The 18,920-nt window shown below is 32.9% G+C and overlaps 1 protein-coding gene across 2 annotated transcripts in view; it reads left to right on the top strand.

Moving 5' to 3' along the window:
• Window positions 1–12,479, top strand: part of LOC123672843 — an 83,205-nt gene extending 70,726 nt beyond the window's left edge. For both annotated transcript variants that reach the window (XM_045607155.1, XM_045607154.1), the window contains one exon: window positions 12,244–12,479. In XM_045607155.1, the coding sequence (XP_045463111.1) occupies window positions 12,244–12,365 (122 nt within the window). In that variant the 3' untranslated portion in view covers window positions 12,366–12,479. The remainder of the gene's footprint in view (window positions 1–12,243) is intronic.
• Window positions 12,480–18,920: the final 6,441 nt, after the last annotated feature.

An 18,920-nucleotide genomic window follows, 5' to 3' on the forward strand; every position in this document is an offset into this window, starting at 1 on the left:
TCGGAGGAAATAATTAAATATTGTATTTTTTTACCGCGAAGTTGAACTTCGATAATTTAAGAATTTTCAAACAATGAAATAATTATTTTTATATATTATTACTTATTGCTCACATTATTTTAATACTTCTCATGTCACTCTTTCCATTTGAATAATTGCATGGAATATGAAGAAATCATCATCATGTGGTGCTTTTCATCGCAGTTCTGAGTTCTATAGATTCTGATTTATGAATAGGAAACTGCCATCAACACAATCATTATCAGACAGAAGGTCTCCACGCCATTACGTAGGAATCATAATCGAAAGTAACCCAAGGAGAATGCATGTCATCAAGGGAGGATAGCGATATACCGGTTTCACCCTTATTAGGGATCATCAGTAATAAGGGTGAAACCGGTGTATCGCTATCCTCCCTTGATGGCATGCATTCGCTCTTTAGAGTATGTATGCTTTTCATGAATTATCAACATAAGCTATGAGAATAACCGAAATGAACTAAAATTCAGACTACAATAGAAGGCAAACAAAAAAGAATCCCAATAATAAAGGTTTTGTGCAATATTCATATATAAATTACCGAAGTAATTTACAAGATGCTTGTCTGATTAATTTAACAGTGAGGAAGGTAATCTGTCTTCTAGTAAAATGGAATATTTCATCGTTCAAAATAATGAACCAATACATATTTTTCGCCGAAGCAGTTCTCGAATTCAATCTTAATATATTCAAGCCTGCTTTCCCTTCTTCGGTGTAGCAAAATCTACATGCAATCCAGTCAAGAAAGTATGAAGAATAATTCTTTCAATTATTCGTCAGCAATTCTGCGTGCTGCTGTACGGTCGATTAACTTCATCCAATGAAAATTCTCTTGCTCCACAGACATGAATCCATTTTAATTCATTCCACTTTTCAACCACCTGTTATATCTGAACGTGCAAAAACCTCTCAGTGCATATATTGATCAGACGATATGCCATTTTTATTGACTTTAACATGAAAATATCAAATATGTAGGTAGGTACATTTATTCGCTCGTTCGCTGCATTTTATACTACATAAAACAATATCAGATCAATATCAATTTCCAAGTCTAGTATTTTCTCCTTTCTTCGGTGTCTACTTTACAATTTATCTGTTGAATGGATACGAATAGATAACTCCCTGTCTTGGTTCATAGCCTTTTGTGTATTCTTATTCAAATTTCGTAAACTATCTGTTCTTTAACCCGTGATGAATATATTCAAAATATTTTCGATTGTTTTGGTTTCTACTTGACGGAAATTCATCTCAATATGATGAAAGTAAAACACTTTATATCCGCTTATACACTAGGGGAATAAATTGAAGGATCAAAATAAAATTCGAAATTTTTAGCGGTTTTTCAAATGGCTGTATTTTCGATAACAATGGTCGTATCTCAATTTGAAAAAAAGCTTATTGAAACTTGAAGTTTATAGTTTGAAGATCTCGTGATGAAAAAATTTTTCAGGCAACGTGTACCGCTCAATCCTAATGAATACAGTATCTAAAATTTCTACGGAATTTTTTCAGTTTTGATTTTTGGTCTACAGACTTTGAAATTTTTTTTCCAACTTAACCACTATATGGATGAGATAACTTGTTCATTCAGCTTCAATATTCTTTTTTCAAAATTTCAATGCGAGCACTTCTCGCTGAAATATCGAACTTTGAATTGAAAATGACCCTTTTGTCTTTAACCATCAATATCTCACCAATCAATGATTGCACAGAAAATTTAAGGGATATTTTGAAATTTTGAATAACTTCTCTGAAAGAAGTAGCTATTGGAATTTCGGAAAAAATTTATTTTCGTTCTCTACTTCAATTTGATAGTTGATAAAAAAAGGGCTTTCGGAGGCTTTTTGGATAATCAAGCACCGAATTGAAAATATCGAGGAAACCATCAACATTAACTGTGCGTTTTACAATTCAATATCACCACAAAAATCCCAGAGAATTTCAATTCAATCCATGGAGCGGTATTTTTGTTTCATTCGATCCAATTTTCAAAAACTTAAAGGATCACGCATTCTAACCATGTTAGGAAATCAAAAATAATTTTCAAATTTTGCAAATTCGTTTTGAGAATAACCTGGCTTTTTTTAGCGTTGTAAAAGTTTCATAGATGGAAAGTTGAAATATGCAATTTCTGAAAAGCGAGTAGATCGATTTCGAAATTCCCTTGGGTATATCAACTTTCTTCCGAATTTAATTTGGTTTTGATCATCAAGATCATGGAAAGAAATTACGGAATCGCATTAGAAATGATATTGACATGTTGAATTGATTCATTTGAAGAAAATAAAAAAAAATTGAAAAAGAAAAAAGTTATCTCATCCATAAAGTGGTTGAGAATTTCCAAGTCTATAGGCCAAAAATAAAAACTGATAAATTTCTCAGAAATTTTAGATACTGTATTCATTAGGATTGGGCGGTACACGTGGCTTGAAAAAAATTTTTTCATCATGAGATCTCTAAACTATAAACTTCAAGCTTCAAAAAGATTTTTTTTTCCAATTGGGATACGACCATTATTATCGAAAATACAGCCATTTGAAAAAGCGCTAAAAACCTAGAATTTTATTTTGATCCTTCAATTTATTTTTCTAGTATATTTATTGATTTCACAACCATTGTTTCGTCAATTACATTTTGACTTCTACAGGTGAGTGTGGTAACTATCTACTCTTACAATATCGGTCTCCCTAAATACAAATTGAACAACAATAGGAAAAAAGAAACGTGACCGCGGCCACGTGCCTTTTTTTACACACTTGGTAAGAATATAATACCTCTCATCTTCAGGAACCCTCTTAATTAACTGTCAATACTTAGCTATCGTTATATCGATCACGTTGATGTTTCGATATGATGCAACAAGATGCTCAGGGTCAATAGCCCAGTTTTCAACAAACTCATCATATCTCGCTTCGTTTATGCCCGAAAGTTTGTTACAGAAATGATCCAGAAAGCAAATTGACAGGTTATTTGATGATTTCATTTGTCTTTGAATTATTATCTGTTATCTATCAACAATGAGTCATTACAGCCTGGATTATTAGTGGAAGAATACCTGTGTAATACGATTTCACCTTCAAAGAATCATTGAATGATTTGATTGTTACCAGAATCAAAAGCAACGAATATATCAGTCTGGATAAGATTCGACCAAAAAGCATCTGGATTTTAATCAATTGAAGACAACATTACATAAAATGAATTGGTTTTTCAAAAGAGTTAATAAAAGGAACATCCTTATTGATGAACAGAAAAATATAATGAGTAGAGTACGATTTAATGGTAAATACAGAGACTATTTGCAAAAAAATATGAAATTCATTTATCTGGATTTAACTTGGTTATTTGAAAATGGCAGTCTTCTTCAACAGTGGACTCTAGAAAAAAAACAAAAACAAGTACATTCAAGGGTAAAGGTAGAAGGAACACTATATTTTGGATACTGGATTGATGGATTTTTACCTGGATGTTTTGACAGTGGTGATCATAAGGATTATATAAATCTATGAATGGAGAATTATTTTATAATTGGGTTGTTAAATTAATACCTTCTCTGCAGTTGATTGGAATAATGTATTCCCAGCTTAGATGATGAATTTCAAAAATTCATGGAGCATGACCGAAGTTATATGATATCAAGCTATATAAAAAAGATCTGTAAACAAAGTCTTGGCATTGCATCTATAGTTTATTTATATTCTATTTTGAAATTGAGTATTGTTATATCTGTTTTTTGTTCTTCAATGAGTAAATTTTCACTGAGTATTCAATCGAAAAATTTCGCTCTAGGCTTGAATTTAATAAAAAAAGTGCCATCATTGTTCCTAAATCTTGAGTTTATTGCGGAAATAATTTTTTTTTCTGTGACGGGAAAAAAATTTGACATTTTATCTCTGTTGACAGGTAACAAAATATGACTTTTCACGAAATTACTTTTTTCCCCGGGAAAAAAGTACTCACTTTTTTTTTTATTTATCTACATATAGATAAAGGAATAATAATAATTCGACCACACTGTTGATGGCAGTTCCGAAAATTTAGCCAATAACACTGTCTCCGAGAAGGAACTGCATGTATTTTCCATTTTCCATTCCATAAATCTTGAATACGCGGTTTCGTAAATTTTCCGCGATTTAGCTGGCAATAATTTTCGTGACGCTACTTGCGCTGCTTCTATCAACTTCGGTGGAGTCAGAGAAAACTCGGAATCAGACATTTTTCAACTTTATATTATTCAACAAAATAACTACTAAACAATTATAACTGAGTTCGCAATTTTTGAAACAAATCACAAAATTAAATTGACAGATATTTGATTACTTTGAAGTTTCCCTTAGCAACGCAGGTCTTTTTGCAGCTTACTAGTTTAAAAATTCAAAATTCATATCGATAATATTCTGACTTTGATATATTGTAATAATTTGTTCTTTCACTATTAAATTGTCGTTTTTCCTGTCACAGAAAAAAATAGTGTATTATACACGGGAAAAATATTAGATTTTAGCTCTCGGTTTTTTGTCTCCCTCCGCTTCGCGTCGGGAGACAACATAACCTCGAGCTGAAATCTTCTACTATTTTCCCTTGTATAATAAATAACTATTTTTCGAACTAGCAGAATTACCTTTTTATACGTAACAGGTGGAATTTCAAAATTTGTTATCTATGGCTTATTATTTATAGAAATGAATGAATTGGTTACTGAAATTGATGTAGCTACAATATAATTTCCTTCCACTAATTTCCTGAAAATTAATTTATTCATATAAAGGAAAAATTACCGAATTATGCAAAAACCGCTTCAAGCACCACGAAACTCACATGAAACTACCGATCTGAGATAATCTCAAAGAGTAAATTATGCAAACCGTTCTTGGCAATCATAGACTACAAGACGTGGAAGCTACCAAGAAGTGTCAAACCAATATGATGAAATGACATATGACATTTCTACCGTTTCTACGTTCCGAAATATTCCGTTCCTATTGGTAAAATTCGAATGACCGCAAGAACAAGAAGATAAGATATCTTCGATTTCACAATCCTACCCACTGTTAAGACCGCAAATCACTTCTATTCACTCTTTGAAATATTCTCCATTTTTCTTTACTGAAAGATTATTCATTTAACTGAATATTTCCTTCCAATTTTCTTTAGAAAAGAGCTAATTCAAATAAAGAAAAGCAAATAATCTTTTCAATCGCGAAATGAAATGTATATAAAATAACGAGTTAAATAAGCAGATGGTGGAATATAATAGATAAAATAGAAAGAGTAGTTCATTATACATATTTACTTGGGTTTTTCATATTTAGTTAGTAACAACAATGTTGTCGAAACGCAGTTGAACATGAATAATTATTCCATGGACAAGAGTGAGATTTTTCAACCTTGAATGTGATACAGAGATAGGTACTCAATATATAGGGTGTTTTTTTTTCGAGGTATATAACTTTAAGTTGGCATTACTGTTCAAGATGGCGACCGATTTAACAGATGTCAAGTTTGGTTTGGCAATTCATCATGAATAGACTCACGCCTAAACAACCCTTGCAAATAGTGCAATTTTATTTCGAAAATAATGGTTCTGCGATGATTAGCGATGAAGCGCACTTCTGATTGAATGGCTACGTCAACAAACAAAACTGCCGCATTTGGAGTGAAGCTAATCCTCAAGTGTATGTCGAAACACCGTTACATAAAGAAAAACTGACTATTTGGTGCGCTTTATGGGCTGGTGGAATCATTGGTCCGTACTTCTTCAAAAACGATGATGGCCAGTCAATGGTGATCGGTATAGAGTCATGATTACTAACTTTTTCATTCCTGAATTGAACAACCATGATGTCCAGGAGCTGTGGTTCCAACAAGATGGCGCAACATGTCACACAGCTCGTACCACAATCGATTTATTGAAAGACACGTTTGGTGACCGCCTAATTTCACGTTTTGGACCTGTGAATTGGCGTCCAGCCGTGGCGGTCATATGCCAAAAATCATATTTAAAATGTAATGCCACAAGATTATCTTGCGGATAAATAAAATTCATGTCAATCGAATAATCCATCGTTGTTTTATTTCAATTTAAAGTTCTATAGCTCTAAAAAAACACCCTTTACTACAAGACGTGGAAACTATCGACAATTGTCGTACCATATTGTATGACATGACCGTTGACACATGACATTTCTACCGTTTTATAGAGACATAACTGCCAAGACGTCGAAAAATCCCCTTTCTATTGATAAAATTCAAATGGGCGTAGGAACAAGAAGAGAAGTAATATCCTCGCTTTTACAATCCTACCAACTGTTAAAACCGCGACTCACTTCTATTCGCTATTCTAAATATTCCTTATCTTCCTTTACTGAAAGATTATTCATTTAACAGAATTTTTCCTTAGAGGAAGACACACAATGTTCTTTCGAACAAAGCTAATTCAAATAAAGGAAACAAATTATCTTTTCAATCGCGAATTGAAATGTATATAAAATAAGCCGAAGAATGGGCAGGTGGTGAAACACAATAGATGGAGTAGAAGGAGTAGTTCAATATACATATTTGCTGCGGGTTTTTTTTATTTCAATTATCAACAACAATGTTGTCGAAACAGATTTGAACATAAATAATTGCTTGACTTGATATCAAACTACTTGAGCTTGATATGAATGCATCGCTCGGCAGATATTTCTGCAATCTCATGCGCTCTTAGACTAAATAAGAGGATTCCTCGAGCGCCGAGAGACTGATGCATTCGCCAGTGAGTCTTTATTAGTAGTTTTATCACATTTCTATGAAATCTATTGGTAGATTTCGGTAGTTTCAGAAATATCTTTCCAAATTTTGCCAAAATGGCCAAGGAGTTTTTATCAACGCCAGCATCTCCAGCTCCTAATGAAAAACAATTTTCCAGAGCTGCTCTTACTGTTACAAAAATCCGCAATAGATTAGGCGACAAATCTAAAGGGTGTTTTTTTCGAGGTATATAACTTTAAGTTTGCATTACTGTTCAAGATGGAGACCGATTTAACCGCTGTCAAGTGATTTATTCTCAGTTTGGTTTGGCAATTCATCATAAATAGAGTCACGTCTGAACAACGCGTGCAAATAGTGCAATTTTATTTCGGAAATAATGGTTCTGTGCGGAATACGTATCGCGCACTACGTCCATTTTATTTTGCTTAGCGATGAAGCGCACTTCTGGTTGAATGGCTACGTCAACAAACAAAACTGCCGCATTTGGAGTGGAGCTAATCCTCAAGTGTATGTCAAAACACCGTTACATCCACAAAAACTGACTGTTTGGTGCGCTTTATGGGCTGTTGGAATCATTGGTCCGTACTTCTTCAAAAACGATGATGGCCAGAAAGTTACAGTCAATGGTGATCGGTATAGAGCCATGATTACTAACTTTTTCATTCCTGAAATTGAACAACCATGATGTCCAGGAGCTGTGGTTCCAACAACACGGCGCAACATGTCACACAGCTCGTGCCACAATCGATTTATTGAAAGACACGTTTGGTGACCGCCTAATTTCACGTTTTGGACCAGTGCATTGGCCTCCAAGATCTTGTGATTTAACACCGCTAGACTACTTTCTGTGGGGCTATGTAAAGTCATTGGTCTATGCGGATAAGCCACAAACCCTTGACCATTTGGAAGACAATATTCGACGTGTTATTGCCGATATACGGCAACAAATGTTGTAAAAATTCATCGAAAATTAGACGTCCAGATTGGACAACATCCAAGCCAGCCGTGGCGGTCATATGCCAGAAGTCATATTTAAAATGTAATGCCACAAGATTATCTTGCGGATAAATAAAATTCATGTCCATCGAATAATCCATCGTTGTTTTATTGCAATTTAAAGTTCTATAGCTCTAAAAAAAACATCCTTTATAAGATGCCTCATGTATCTTAGATCCTGGATAGAAAATTATGAAATCAAATAAAGCCTGGAAGTTTCTCATTATCAAGAAACTTTATTTTTTTATCATTTTCCATTTAGTTATGATTTATAGTGATTTAATTTATGTTTCTATTAAAAAAAAGTTGATAATTTCAGTTCTTTTATACAAAAAGTTTAATAAATGAAAGTGTTTTTTGCAAGGTTCTCATTTAATCATTTTTTTTTTATGTGAATACCTACAAAGATATCCAATATACTACAAAACGTGGAAACTATCAACTATTGTCGAACCCTCTTGGATAAATGACAGTTGACATATGTCATTTCTACCCTTTAATAGAAACATAACTGTCATGACATATCGAAACATTCTGTTCCTATTGGTAAAATTCAAATGGGCGTAAGATCAACAAGAGAAGTAATATCATCGCTTTTACAATCCTACCCACTGTTAAGAACACGAATCACTTCTATTCGCCATTTGAAGTATAACTTATTTTTCTTTACTGAAAGATTGTTCATTTAACTGAATATTTTCTTAGAGGAAGACACACAATGTTCTTTCGAACAAAGCTTATTCAAATAAAGAAAAGCAAATAATAATTTCAATCGCGAATTAAAATGTATATAATAACGAATAAAATGAGCAGGTGGTGGAATACAATAGATAGAGTAGAAGGAGTAGTTGCTTATACATATTTGCTTGGGGTTTTCAAATTCAGTTAGTAACAGCAATGTTGTCGAAAAGAAGTTGAACATGAATAATTATTCTATGGACAAGAGTGAGTTTTCGTCAAATGTAACACAGAGATACTCAATATACTACAAGCCGTGGAAGCCATCGACAATTGTCGAACCGTATTGAAGGAGATGACATATGACATTTCTACCGTTTTATAGAGACATAACTGCCACGACGTTTGGAAACATTCCTTTTCTATTGGTAAAATTCAAATGAGCGTAAGAACAAGAAGAGAAGTAATATCCTCGCTCTAACAATCCTACCCACTGTTCAAGACCACGAATCACTTAAGCTCGTGCAGTTTCCACCTAAGTCTGCGCCGGGCCTTAAACCCAACATTCCGAATAATACAATCGTAATAAATTTCCTCTCATCCTACCCGTTGCTCATTGTTCAGACATGGTGGTCGGAGTGCTTTACGCGTCTGAATGGTCAATAAATCAAAAGTTAACTTCAATTCATTTCGCATGGAACATATACGGCTCTGTATGGTCGCCTTTACCTGCACGAGTGAATGACTGCTCCTACGCATCCATCATGCTGCTGATAATTTTTCTGTATTAGGCATGCAATGCAACGCGTTCGCCAATTTGCATTGAATGAAAAGTCTTGCGCGAATAAATTACCTGAATTAATGTGTGTATCGTAAACTCGGCTTGTATGGGGGCTTGAAGTGTGATGGAGACTGTCCAACCGTCGAAACTTTTACTTCGAATTCGATCATTTTTGCTTTACATAATTCGGATTTTATCTCTGCGTAAAGAACGTTTCGAAAGCACTAGTCACTTTCATTAGAAATTTATTCATTGTTAACGCGTGGCAAATTAAACAATATTCTATTTTCGCAGGTGGATTCCACTTCGTTTAGCACTTATAGAAGAGAATGAAATGCAAAACAGAATACTGGACTGAGAAGGGGAAACTTCTTGGTCAGTTCGATTGTACTTGAAATAATACAACTGACACTTTATTCGACTGTAAATTTTGCGTCTACACTCAACAATATCTTCTTGACAACAATTTACATCTTCACTTCGATCTAAAGTCACGAGCTATTTTCAGTAATAGTATCTCTAGGACATTGATAAAAGACATAGAATTATGAGGCATTTTTATCAATGCCCTAGGGATATTCCTTGGAAATTTTTTGACAAAAAAATTTATGACATTATTAAAATTTTACTAAGCATTAGATTCGTTGCTGTTTTCTACTATAGATGAGCTATTGCCATTGCATCTCGGGCTGATTTTAGTAGGGGATGGTGGAGCAACTGAGACACCTTAAGGTTTAACGAAGTATAACTTCCACAAAAATGCGAATAAAGCAATGTTTGTTGATTGAGACACAACTTTAGATACTTATTCAATACACAAAAAAACAAAATTAACAAAATAATAATTCTTAGGTGAGAATTTCTGACTTGAAAAAAAAACTTCAAATGCCTCACTTGCCATACATCGTGGGGCAATTGAGTCCTTCTACTCTTCGTTCATCGAGGCGCTGTATTAACTCACATTATTCATTCTTCATGAAAATTATTACAATTTGTTTCGTTATATTGTGTTTTTTTCTTCATCTGAATTGTTGGTGGTTTTTAGGTTATTTTTTTTGTCCTCAGAGTTTATTCTCTTTTCCTCTTTTTATTCCAAGAACTTGGTCCAACATTCTCAAAATCCTTACGCCTGCTTTGGTTCTAGCTGTTTTTGCTTTTTATTTGAGTTGGTCTTTATAGGATGAATTTGTGAGTATTTAACTACTCGAGTCTGACTAGCCCCTATGTGTCATAAGAAGTGAAATTAAATATCTAGCCTAATAACATGAGTTTGATGTTATATGATGTATTCTATGAAATATTTAGAATGTCCCTATAAATTATGAAAAATCCTTGTTTAATTCACTTGGAATGTATCAAGGTAAAAGTTGGATCCCGATAAATTTTTATATCCACTTCAAATAGTTCCACTATTTCTCATAAAGTTTTTTATTGATACCACGAGGTAATTGATTCACTCGTGAACTGTAATAATTTTATCCGGAGATATTGCCGGTCAAGGAAGATATTACGAAAGACGCACTTGCCCCGTATGGCTCACTTGCCCCACTCTCCCCTACTATACTGTTAAACGGGTCAATCATAATGTTATAGTCATTATAGTATAGTTATAGTATACTTTTTTGCAAGATTTTGCACAAAACGTTCCACATTACCTTCATCGTTGCTTCTTTATATTCGGTATATTTTAGTATCAACGTCAATTCTCCTTAGCTCGTATGTTCATTCAATTCATATTCTCGTTCGCAGCAAAATGTTTTTGATGTTTTTGAAACAACTGCTAAATCCGGGGACCAGAGCATCGTGGTTCTTTGACCACGTTTGAAGTCAGCATAACACTTTTTAACATTGTCGATGGAGCAGAGTCTGAATAAAACTCATCAAGCCATTGCTTTGATGGTATACCTAGTATTTTTCCGAACAAAAAAGTTGTAATTTATCGCTTTTCCCTTTTTTGTCCATAACCTCTCTTAACCATCAATTACTCGGTTCAGTCTTAACTCTATAAGTTCGGAAATTATAATATGCATCTCTTGAAACTTGGTAGATACTAATGAGAAAAAAGGGAAATCGTGGATCAAACTAATTTTATAAAAAATAATTTCTTCCATAGCAGTCTATGCCGAAATATATCTAAAAACAAAAAATAAAATAATATCTTCTCTGAAACTTATTTATAATCAGAGCCTATCCGACATATGCGGCTACCTGTGTAGATATAATTTCACGTTCCTTTTCTTCTCTATTCAGACATAACGAATTCGAATTCATAAATGAATTCAGAATGAATACACTAACTTGTAATTATGTATTTTTTTCATTCGGTACATCCTGAAATCAACGACCCTACCTATCATAAATTAATTGTAATATAATAACCAAATCAAACAATATCTTAGTCCGAAAAAACATAAATAAAATTCTATGCAATATATTCGCAAAATCTTCAATTAATTAACTCTATGAATATCTTATCGAAGAATATCATTGTTTGGTCTGTAGTTTTCGAAAATGTTAATATTATTCTCAAAAATGCATTCGGAAACTGACATTTAAAAACATTTAATTTCATCAGATAGGTCCTTCACATGAACATCTCATTCTTCACGAGATTTCAAGAAAGAAATGATAAATTTTGATATGACTTCATTAATTTTTTTTCAATCATTATTTCAATTATTATGAGGTTTTAACATAAGTTCTTTGAAGAATAACCTACATTGTATAATTTCAATATTTTCAATTTGCGAATGAAGAAAATTTAAATTTTGGTAACTTTTCGTTTTTCGCAAAACAATTGGTGATATGGTATTCCTACAAAGCACCAATGTATATTCAAAATATTCGTAAGAAAAATTTTACAAAAAATCATTACGAAAGAGACAAAGAAGTACATCAATTGTTTAACCGTATCAGTTTATCACAACCATTGACCATTGTTGAAATTTAAGTTTAGACTTGTCATTCCCCACTGATTGAAATTTCTGTTTCAGGAGGTGTTTTCTTGAGTCCAGACGATGGCAACGTCTACACCACTCTTGAGCAGACCATGAGCAGCAACCCAAATGTTTACTTCCAAAGAGGAGCTGGAGTTCATTTAGGAATGATGTACTGAATTTTCAAGAACTTGTGGATGTTCGAATATTTATAATCAGTATCATATACTGATCAAAACTCTCCACGTATAATCTTTTGTAAAAAGTATTTCATTAAAGTACCATTTATAGTTGTCTAGAAGTTTGATTTACCTACCTTGACTATCTGTTTTTTCAACCCAAGAACTAAATTTTCCTGGGTTGTGAATGTGAAAACAAATTATTTTTGCAATAAATTCTTATAACTTCGATCATCATATTGATTTTGTTTGAAATACTTGGTGGAACCAAAAATGAACTGATGAAATTCAGCAGAGAAATTTTCTTTCAGAAACACCTTGAAATATTTATTCAAGTATGTATCTGAAGGGTTTTCCAATAAGAGGCTTCATTTGGATATGAAAGAAAAACGAGTTCATCTTGAGAGAAATCGATGAGAATTTATTTCATTGTGAAGGGGAAGGTTTTCCTCTGTCATTAACGATGAATCACGATATCAGCCAAACTGCCACCATTGCTACAGTAGCAGAACCTACCCTACCTACCATATACAGGGTTATGTGATTCACCGCGATGGCCTATTAGACGTTTATTGAAAACTAATAATAATTTTGTGCTGACAATTTGGATGTTGGGGTTGAGACAATAATTTTTCTACCAAAAATATTTTCAGATCTCTACATCTTCCGGTTATGACAGAAACATACTACTACTTCCTTATTTCAAATGGCACACCCAGTATATTATTGCATCATTAGATAGCTGTTTTGGTGAGAAATTTTTAGCTGTTCTAACAACCGATCAAATTTTGTCAATTCCATTCTACATCAGTTTGACAAGTGATGTAACAGTTTATTCGGGAAATATTCCCCCGAATTACACTCGTGCATCAAAATGACCGGATAATTTCGCATTCCAGCGTGTTTTCTTTGAAAAACTGCATTCGGTCATTTTCATTTTTGGAGAAAGAGCCCTCCACCTTCGGTGTCGGGCTCTTTCTCCAAAAATGAAAATGAACTCATGCAGTTTTTATGACAACACGCTGTCATGCAAAATTATCGGTAATTTTGATGCACTTGTGCAATTACCTACGACAACACGCTGTCATGCAAAATTATCGGTAATTTTGATGCACTTGTGCAATTACTTCCGATAATTGCATTAAGTGCAATTATCAATCACTATGACAAAACGATTGAGTTTGACATCTTCATTCCAAATGAATTTCAAAACGTCACGTTTTGAATATTTTAAATATTGTTGCAGAAAAAGTTTTTTTCGAAAAAACATTTCTTATTTTCGATTCTGCAAATACGTAGTATTATAAGACTGTATTTTCTGTAAGTCACAGACTACTCCACAGTCCACAGACTCAGAAATTGCGGTTTTTTTTATTCCTCGATAACTCCTTAAGTATTAATTTAGGTATAAGGTTTGCTTAACTAACTCTCCTTTTTGTACGTAGAATTGACTGAAATAATAAAAAATATTGGTTCTGAAATGAAATATCTTGAGTTTTAATGAATCAGAGTTGTCCAAGTTCATGATCTTTTTACAAACAAACTGTACATTTTTGGTCTGAACCACAAACAGTTTTATTATACTACGTATATGCAGAATTGAAAATGAATAAAAAAATTTTCGAAAAAAACTTTTTCTACAGAAAAATTCGAAAAAACGTATGTTTTTTTCATTTTTCATAAGAATTCCATCAACTCATGAGCCCTTGAGTTTTTACCCAAGGTATGGCTTATTGCTGAAATTGTCATCAATACAGCTATCTAATGATGCAATAATGTACTGGGTGTGCCATTTGAAATAAAAAAGTTGTAGAGATCTAAAAATATTTTAGACAGAAAGATTATTGTCTCCAACCCCAGCATGCAAATTTTTAAGTTCTTGAATCGATTGCGATTTATGATCCTATATCACTCAATCATAGATGGAAATTTTTTCGGACTTACCAAAATAATTGCTATTGAATTAAAAAATGCACTTAATAGTACCTTCCAATAGCAGGATTGCATGAAAAGTAAAATCATCGTGCTAGATGAGAATAAACGAGAATATAAAAATATGAATAAAAGATAATTCTCACCTACATGTATCTCAAACAACAACGGAAACATGTCTTCTGAGATCTGGTGATAACAATATCAATCTACTATGATGCAACAATCAATATCGAAGGATATTTCAACAAATGTAAACATAATTAATTGATGACAACTGTTATTATTGTTAAAATGGTGGATGCGCACAGTTATCAGCTCCAATTTCAGTTCAAAAACATGAAAATGATTGTGATTTTTGTGGTGATATGGAACTGTAAAACGCATACTCAATATTTTCAATTGAAAATATCGAAAAAACCATCAATGTTGAGTAGCGTAACCACTGAATTCAGCGGTTGATTATCCAAAGCGCCTCCAAAAGCTTTTCAAATTAATGTAGAGAACGAAGAATTTTTTTTTCCGAAAATACCATATTTATTCTTGTAGAGAATTCATTCAAGCTTTCTAAACATCCCCTAAATTTTCTGTGCAAACATTGATTGGTGAGATATTGATGATTAAAGACAAAAAGGTCATTTTCAATTCAAAAATCGATATTTCAGAGAGAAATGCTCGTATCGAAATTTTGAAAAAGGGATATTGAAGCTGAATAAACAAGTTATCTCATATATAAAAGTGTTTGAGTTGAAAAAAAAATTCCAAGTATGTAGGCCAAAAATAAAAACTGAAAAAAATTCGAAGAAAATTTAGACACTGTATTCATTAGGATTGAGCGGGACACGTTGCTTGAAAATTCTTCCATCATGAGATCTCTAAACTATAAACTTCAAGCTACAAAATGCTTTTTTTCAAATTGAGATACGACTATTGTTATCGAAAATACAGCCATTGGAAAAACCGCTAAAAATTTCGAATTTTATTTTGATCCTTTAATTTATTCCACTAGTTTATTACTTAATGAGAAATTGACTTATAAAATTTACAATGTTCTCAAACTTAGAGAGAAATCGTCATTATCCTTAATTTCCTTTAAATTTATGAATAGCCACTCTAAATTAACTGGACTGAACCTATACTCTAACCTTTGAATTTTAATTTGAACTGCATACATTTTTGATTCATTTTAATATGATCTTAGAGAGATTCAATGTTTAAAATTACTCATTGTTTCCACGCATTGTAATCAAAATAGATCGAACCTTATTACCACATTTTCGTCGTTGAAAGGGCGGAGGAGGTCTATTTCCTCGTCCCCTATCTAGACTTGACTTAGTATTAGTCATACCAGTGGCGGGACAACCATTACGCTTAGTACGCTGGAGGGTAGGGCCCGGAGATTCACAGGGGCTCCCGATCGAATCCAATTTTTTTTCAGAATTAAAATTGATTAAATAAGGAAGAATAACGTGTAAGTTGCCACAATCAAAGGAAACGCAACCAGATCCAGAGCAAATATTCAGCTGCCAGTAAAAAAATTACATCAAATCAAAAAGGTTCCGCTTCTGCATGATGATTTTTATCTATCTACATTAAATTCCCGCAACAGAGGCAATAGAGTGGTCGACATCCCTTTGAAATTTAGGCACATATATGCCACCATTGATATTATGTGGAGGGTGGGATACTTGTTTGGCCTTTCTTAGTTCTAAATAGAATAGAATAGAATCACTTATTGAACAAATATAACATTGAATAATAAATTGTTTCAGTATGTGAGGAATTTATTGCACCGATGAGATGTATTTGTGCATTACTAAATTTTAACTTCAATCCACAGGTCATGCATCAGTTTGATTCATTGAGTATTTATCCACTACATTTTGAGAAAAGAAAGATTTACTCTAAAGAGGAAAACAATACAAAAATAATGCCATTTTCCAAACCATAACAGGTGGAAATGAGATGTCAACTTTTAGAATTTTTATCGGAATACATCCATAAGGATGTAGAAGGTTGAAGAAGTTCATAATACAGAATAATCTTTATTATGAACTTCTTCAACGTTCTGCAGAACAACCTGAAACTATCAATTTATGTATGCAGTGGTACATATAAACCTTTGAAAGAGGGTTGTATTTGTCTAGGATATCCTCAAATTCTGTTTTCGTCTTGTGCAGTGAAGCTCTCATCTTTTAGAATGTTATTCTTGTACATAAATTTGGAAACTCCGAAGATATACAGTTGCTGTAAATCCATCATCCATTCATTAGTGAATACATAGTTCTATTATGGAGAAGGTTCTTGGTTTCGATATTATAACCTTGAGGATCCACTTTTGGGTGAAAGATATCTGCAGTTCTTATTTGGCTCTCATAGATCCCACCCCAAATGATAATTCCATAAGAAAGAACTGCCTCGACCAACGATCTATATGCCATCTTCAACACGTTCTGAGGAAGGAATTTTCGCAACTCATAGAAGGTGAACACTAATTTTCTCAGTCGTCCCATTTTGATGTGTTGTTTATAGTTACTCCTAGATATTTGATGTTTTCTACTTTATTTATTTCTCTTCTACATCTGCACTTTTTTGAGTTACATTTTGAATGAAGGCTATGAACCTTGTTTTTAGAAATTTAATGTTAGTAAATTTGTGTTCAACCAGCGTTTGATCCTGTATAATCCCATTTCTGATGCGAGTTTTGTGTTCTCCCAGGTATTGTTGGCAAATAACAGCAGTGTGTCGTCCGCGTACGAGATTATGTCTTCCCCAATATCGATCTTCAATAGTTCCTTCATATATAATAGGAACAGTTGACGACCAAGAACTGTACCCTGTGGCGTACCATACTTCACGTTCTGGGGTGATTGTTTTGATTGATATTTATCATATTTATTTTAACTGAACAGTATTCGTGTAAATGAGCAATTTGTTTTCGACTTTGGACTTCTAATTCGGGTGATATCATTTTCTTTCTGTACTATAAAAGGTGAGCTTTATTGTTTCAGTTGTCAAATTTTGTTATCGAAATATCGAATTTTAATTTCTTTCTGTGTTTTCCCGAAGTCAAAGACTACTCCATACCGTTAAAATTTGCGGTTTTTCTTCATTTAAAGGTAATAAAAAAAAGATAACTCTTGAGGTATTCATTTCAAGTATAGGGTTTGCCTTAGTAACCCCTCCCCTTTTTATATGTAGAATTGACTGAAATAATGGAAAATATAGGTTCTAATTTGAAAAACTTGAGCTTTCATCAATTTGAGTTGTCCAAGTTCATGATCTTCAAGTTCAATCTTGGTCATAACCGCAAAAAGTCGTATAATATTATTTGCAGAATCGAAAATAAAAAGGTTTTTTCGCTAAAAAATTTTCTTCTCATCTAATGATGAAATAATATACTGAGTGCGCCTATTGAAATAAGGAAGTAGTAGTCTGTTTCAGGTATAACCAGAGAATGTCATTAACTCATGAACTGTTAAGTTTTCACCCAAGGTATGCCCAATTGCTGAAATTGTCATCAAAACAGATTTTTAATCATGTAGTAATATACTGGGTGTACCATTTGAAATAAAGAAGTAGTAGTCTGTTTCAGGTATAACCGGAAATTGAAGAAATCTGAAAATATTTTAGGGAGAAAAATCATTATCCAAAACCCAATATGCAAATTTTCAGCACAAAATTATAATGAGTTTTCCATAACGTCTTATAAGCCTTCGTGGTGAATCACCCTGTATCTATCTTTGAAGATATTTTTAACATTGCCAATAAAGAGTTGCGAAGCAGAGCTTTCATTTTCCAAGGTATCTTTAATAAAAAACAAATATAGAACAGTTATGAAAGGAAACAGGCTGCAGTTCTTAGGAATACTTTTGATTGAAAGTGATATAACGAGTGAATTTATAGACATGAAAATAAGAAAAAAAAGTTTAATTGGTTAGTTTTTTGGAATTTTATATTATATTTCTTTTTTATTTTTCAATAATTTATTGTGTTCATGTTTATTTGTTGTTTTTTTTTGCAGAAAAAAATATTGATTTGTATTTTGTTACTGATTTATTCTTGGAAGTTGTTTATTCGCATCGATGTAACATATATTTTACCAATTAAATTTATGTTTTTTTCATAAAAACTGAATTCCGATTGAGAAACTGTTTCGAAAGAAATTGTAAAGGTAGAGGGGGACCCGAAAGTTTCCAAGCGTAGGGTCCAGAAAATTTATCGATCCGCCACTGAGTCATCCGGACAACGCATTCGAAATCCTAAAAGCTCAAAATAACTATCGTCAAAATGCATTTGTTTCCCCAATACTTTCCTTCTACTTTCGATCTCCCTTGCAAGTGCATGCTATACTCATGCGCTTGAGCTTAAATCCATATTAGGTTCATTGGTTTCATCATGGACAGCGCTGCCACGTTTAACGCTTTGGAATGTTTTCACTGATTTATTATACGCTCAATTTTAATTTTATCTTGATCATGAAAAAATTTCAAGTCGGTTTTGGACTATTGAAATCTTCATTCGATCAGAAATTGATAATGTAATTTTTTAATAAAAAACGATATCTTGGCTTACTTCTATGTTCGATATAGAATTAACAGTGCTGTACTAATAAAAGGCCTA

This window comes from Harmonia axyridis, chromosome 2 (assembly GCF_914767665.1).
Source record: "Harmonia axyridis chromosome 2, icHarAxyr1.1, whole genome shotgun sequence".
In the NCBI taxonomy this organism is placed as follows: domain Eukaryota; kingdom Metazoa; phylum Arthropoda; class Insecta; order Coleoptera; family Coccinellidae; genus Harmonia; species Harmonia axyridis.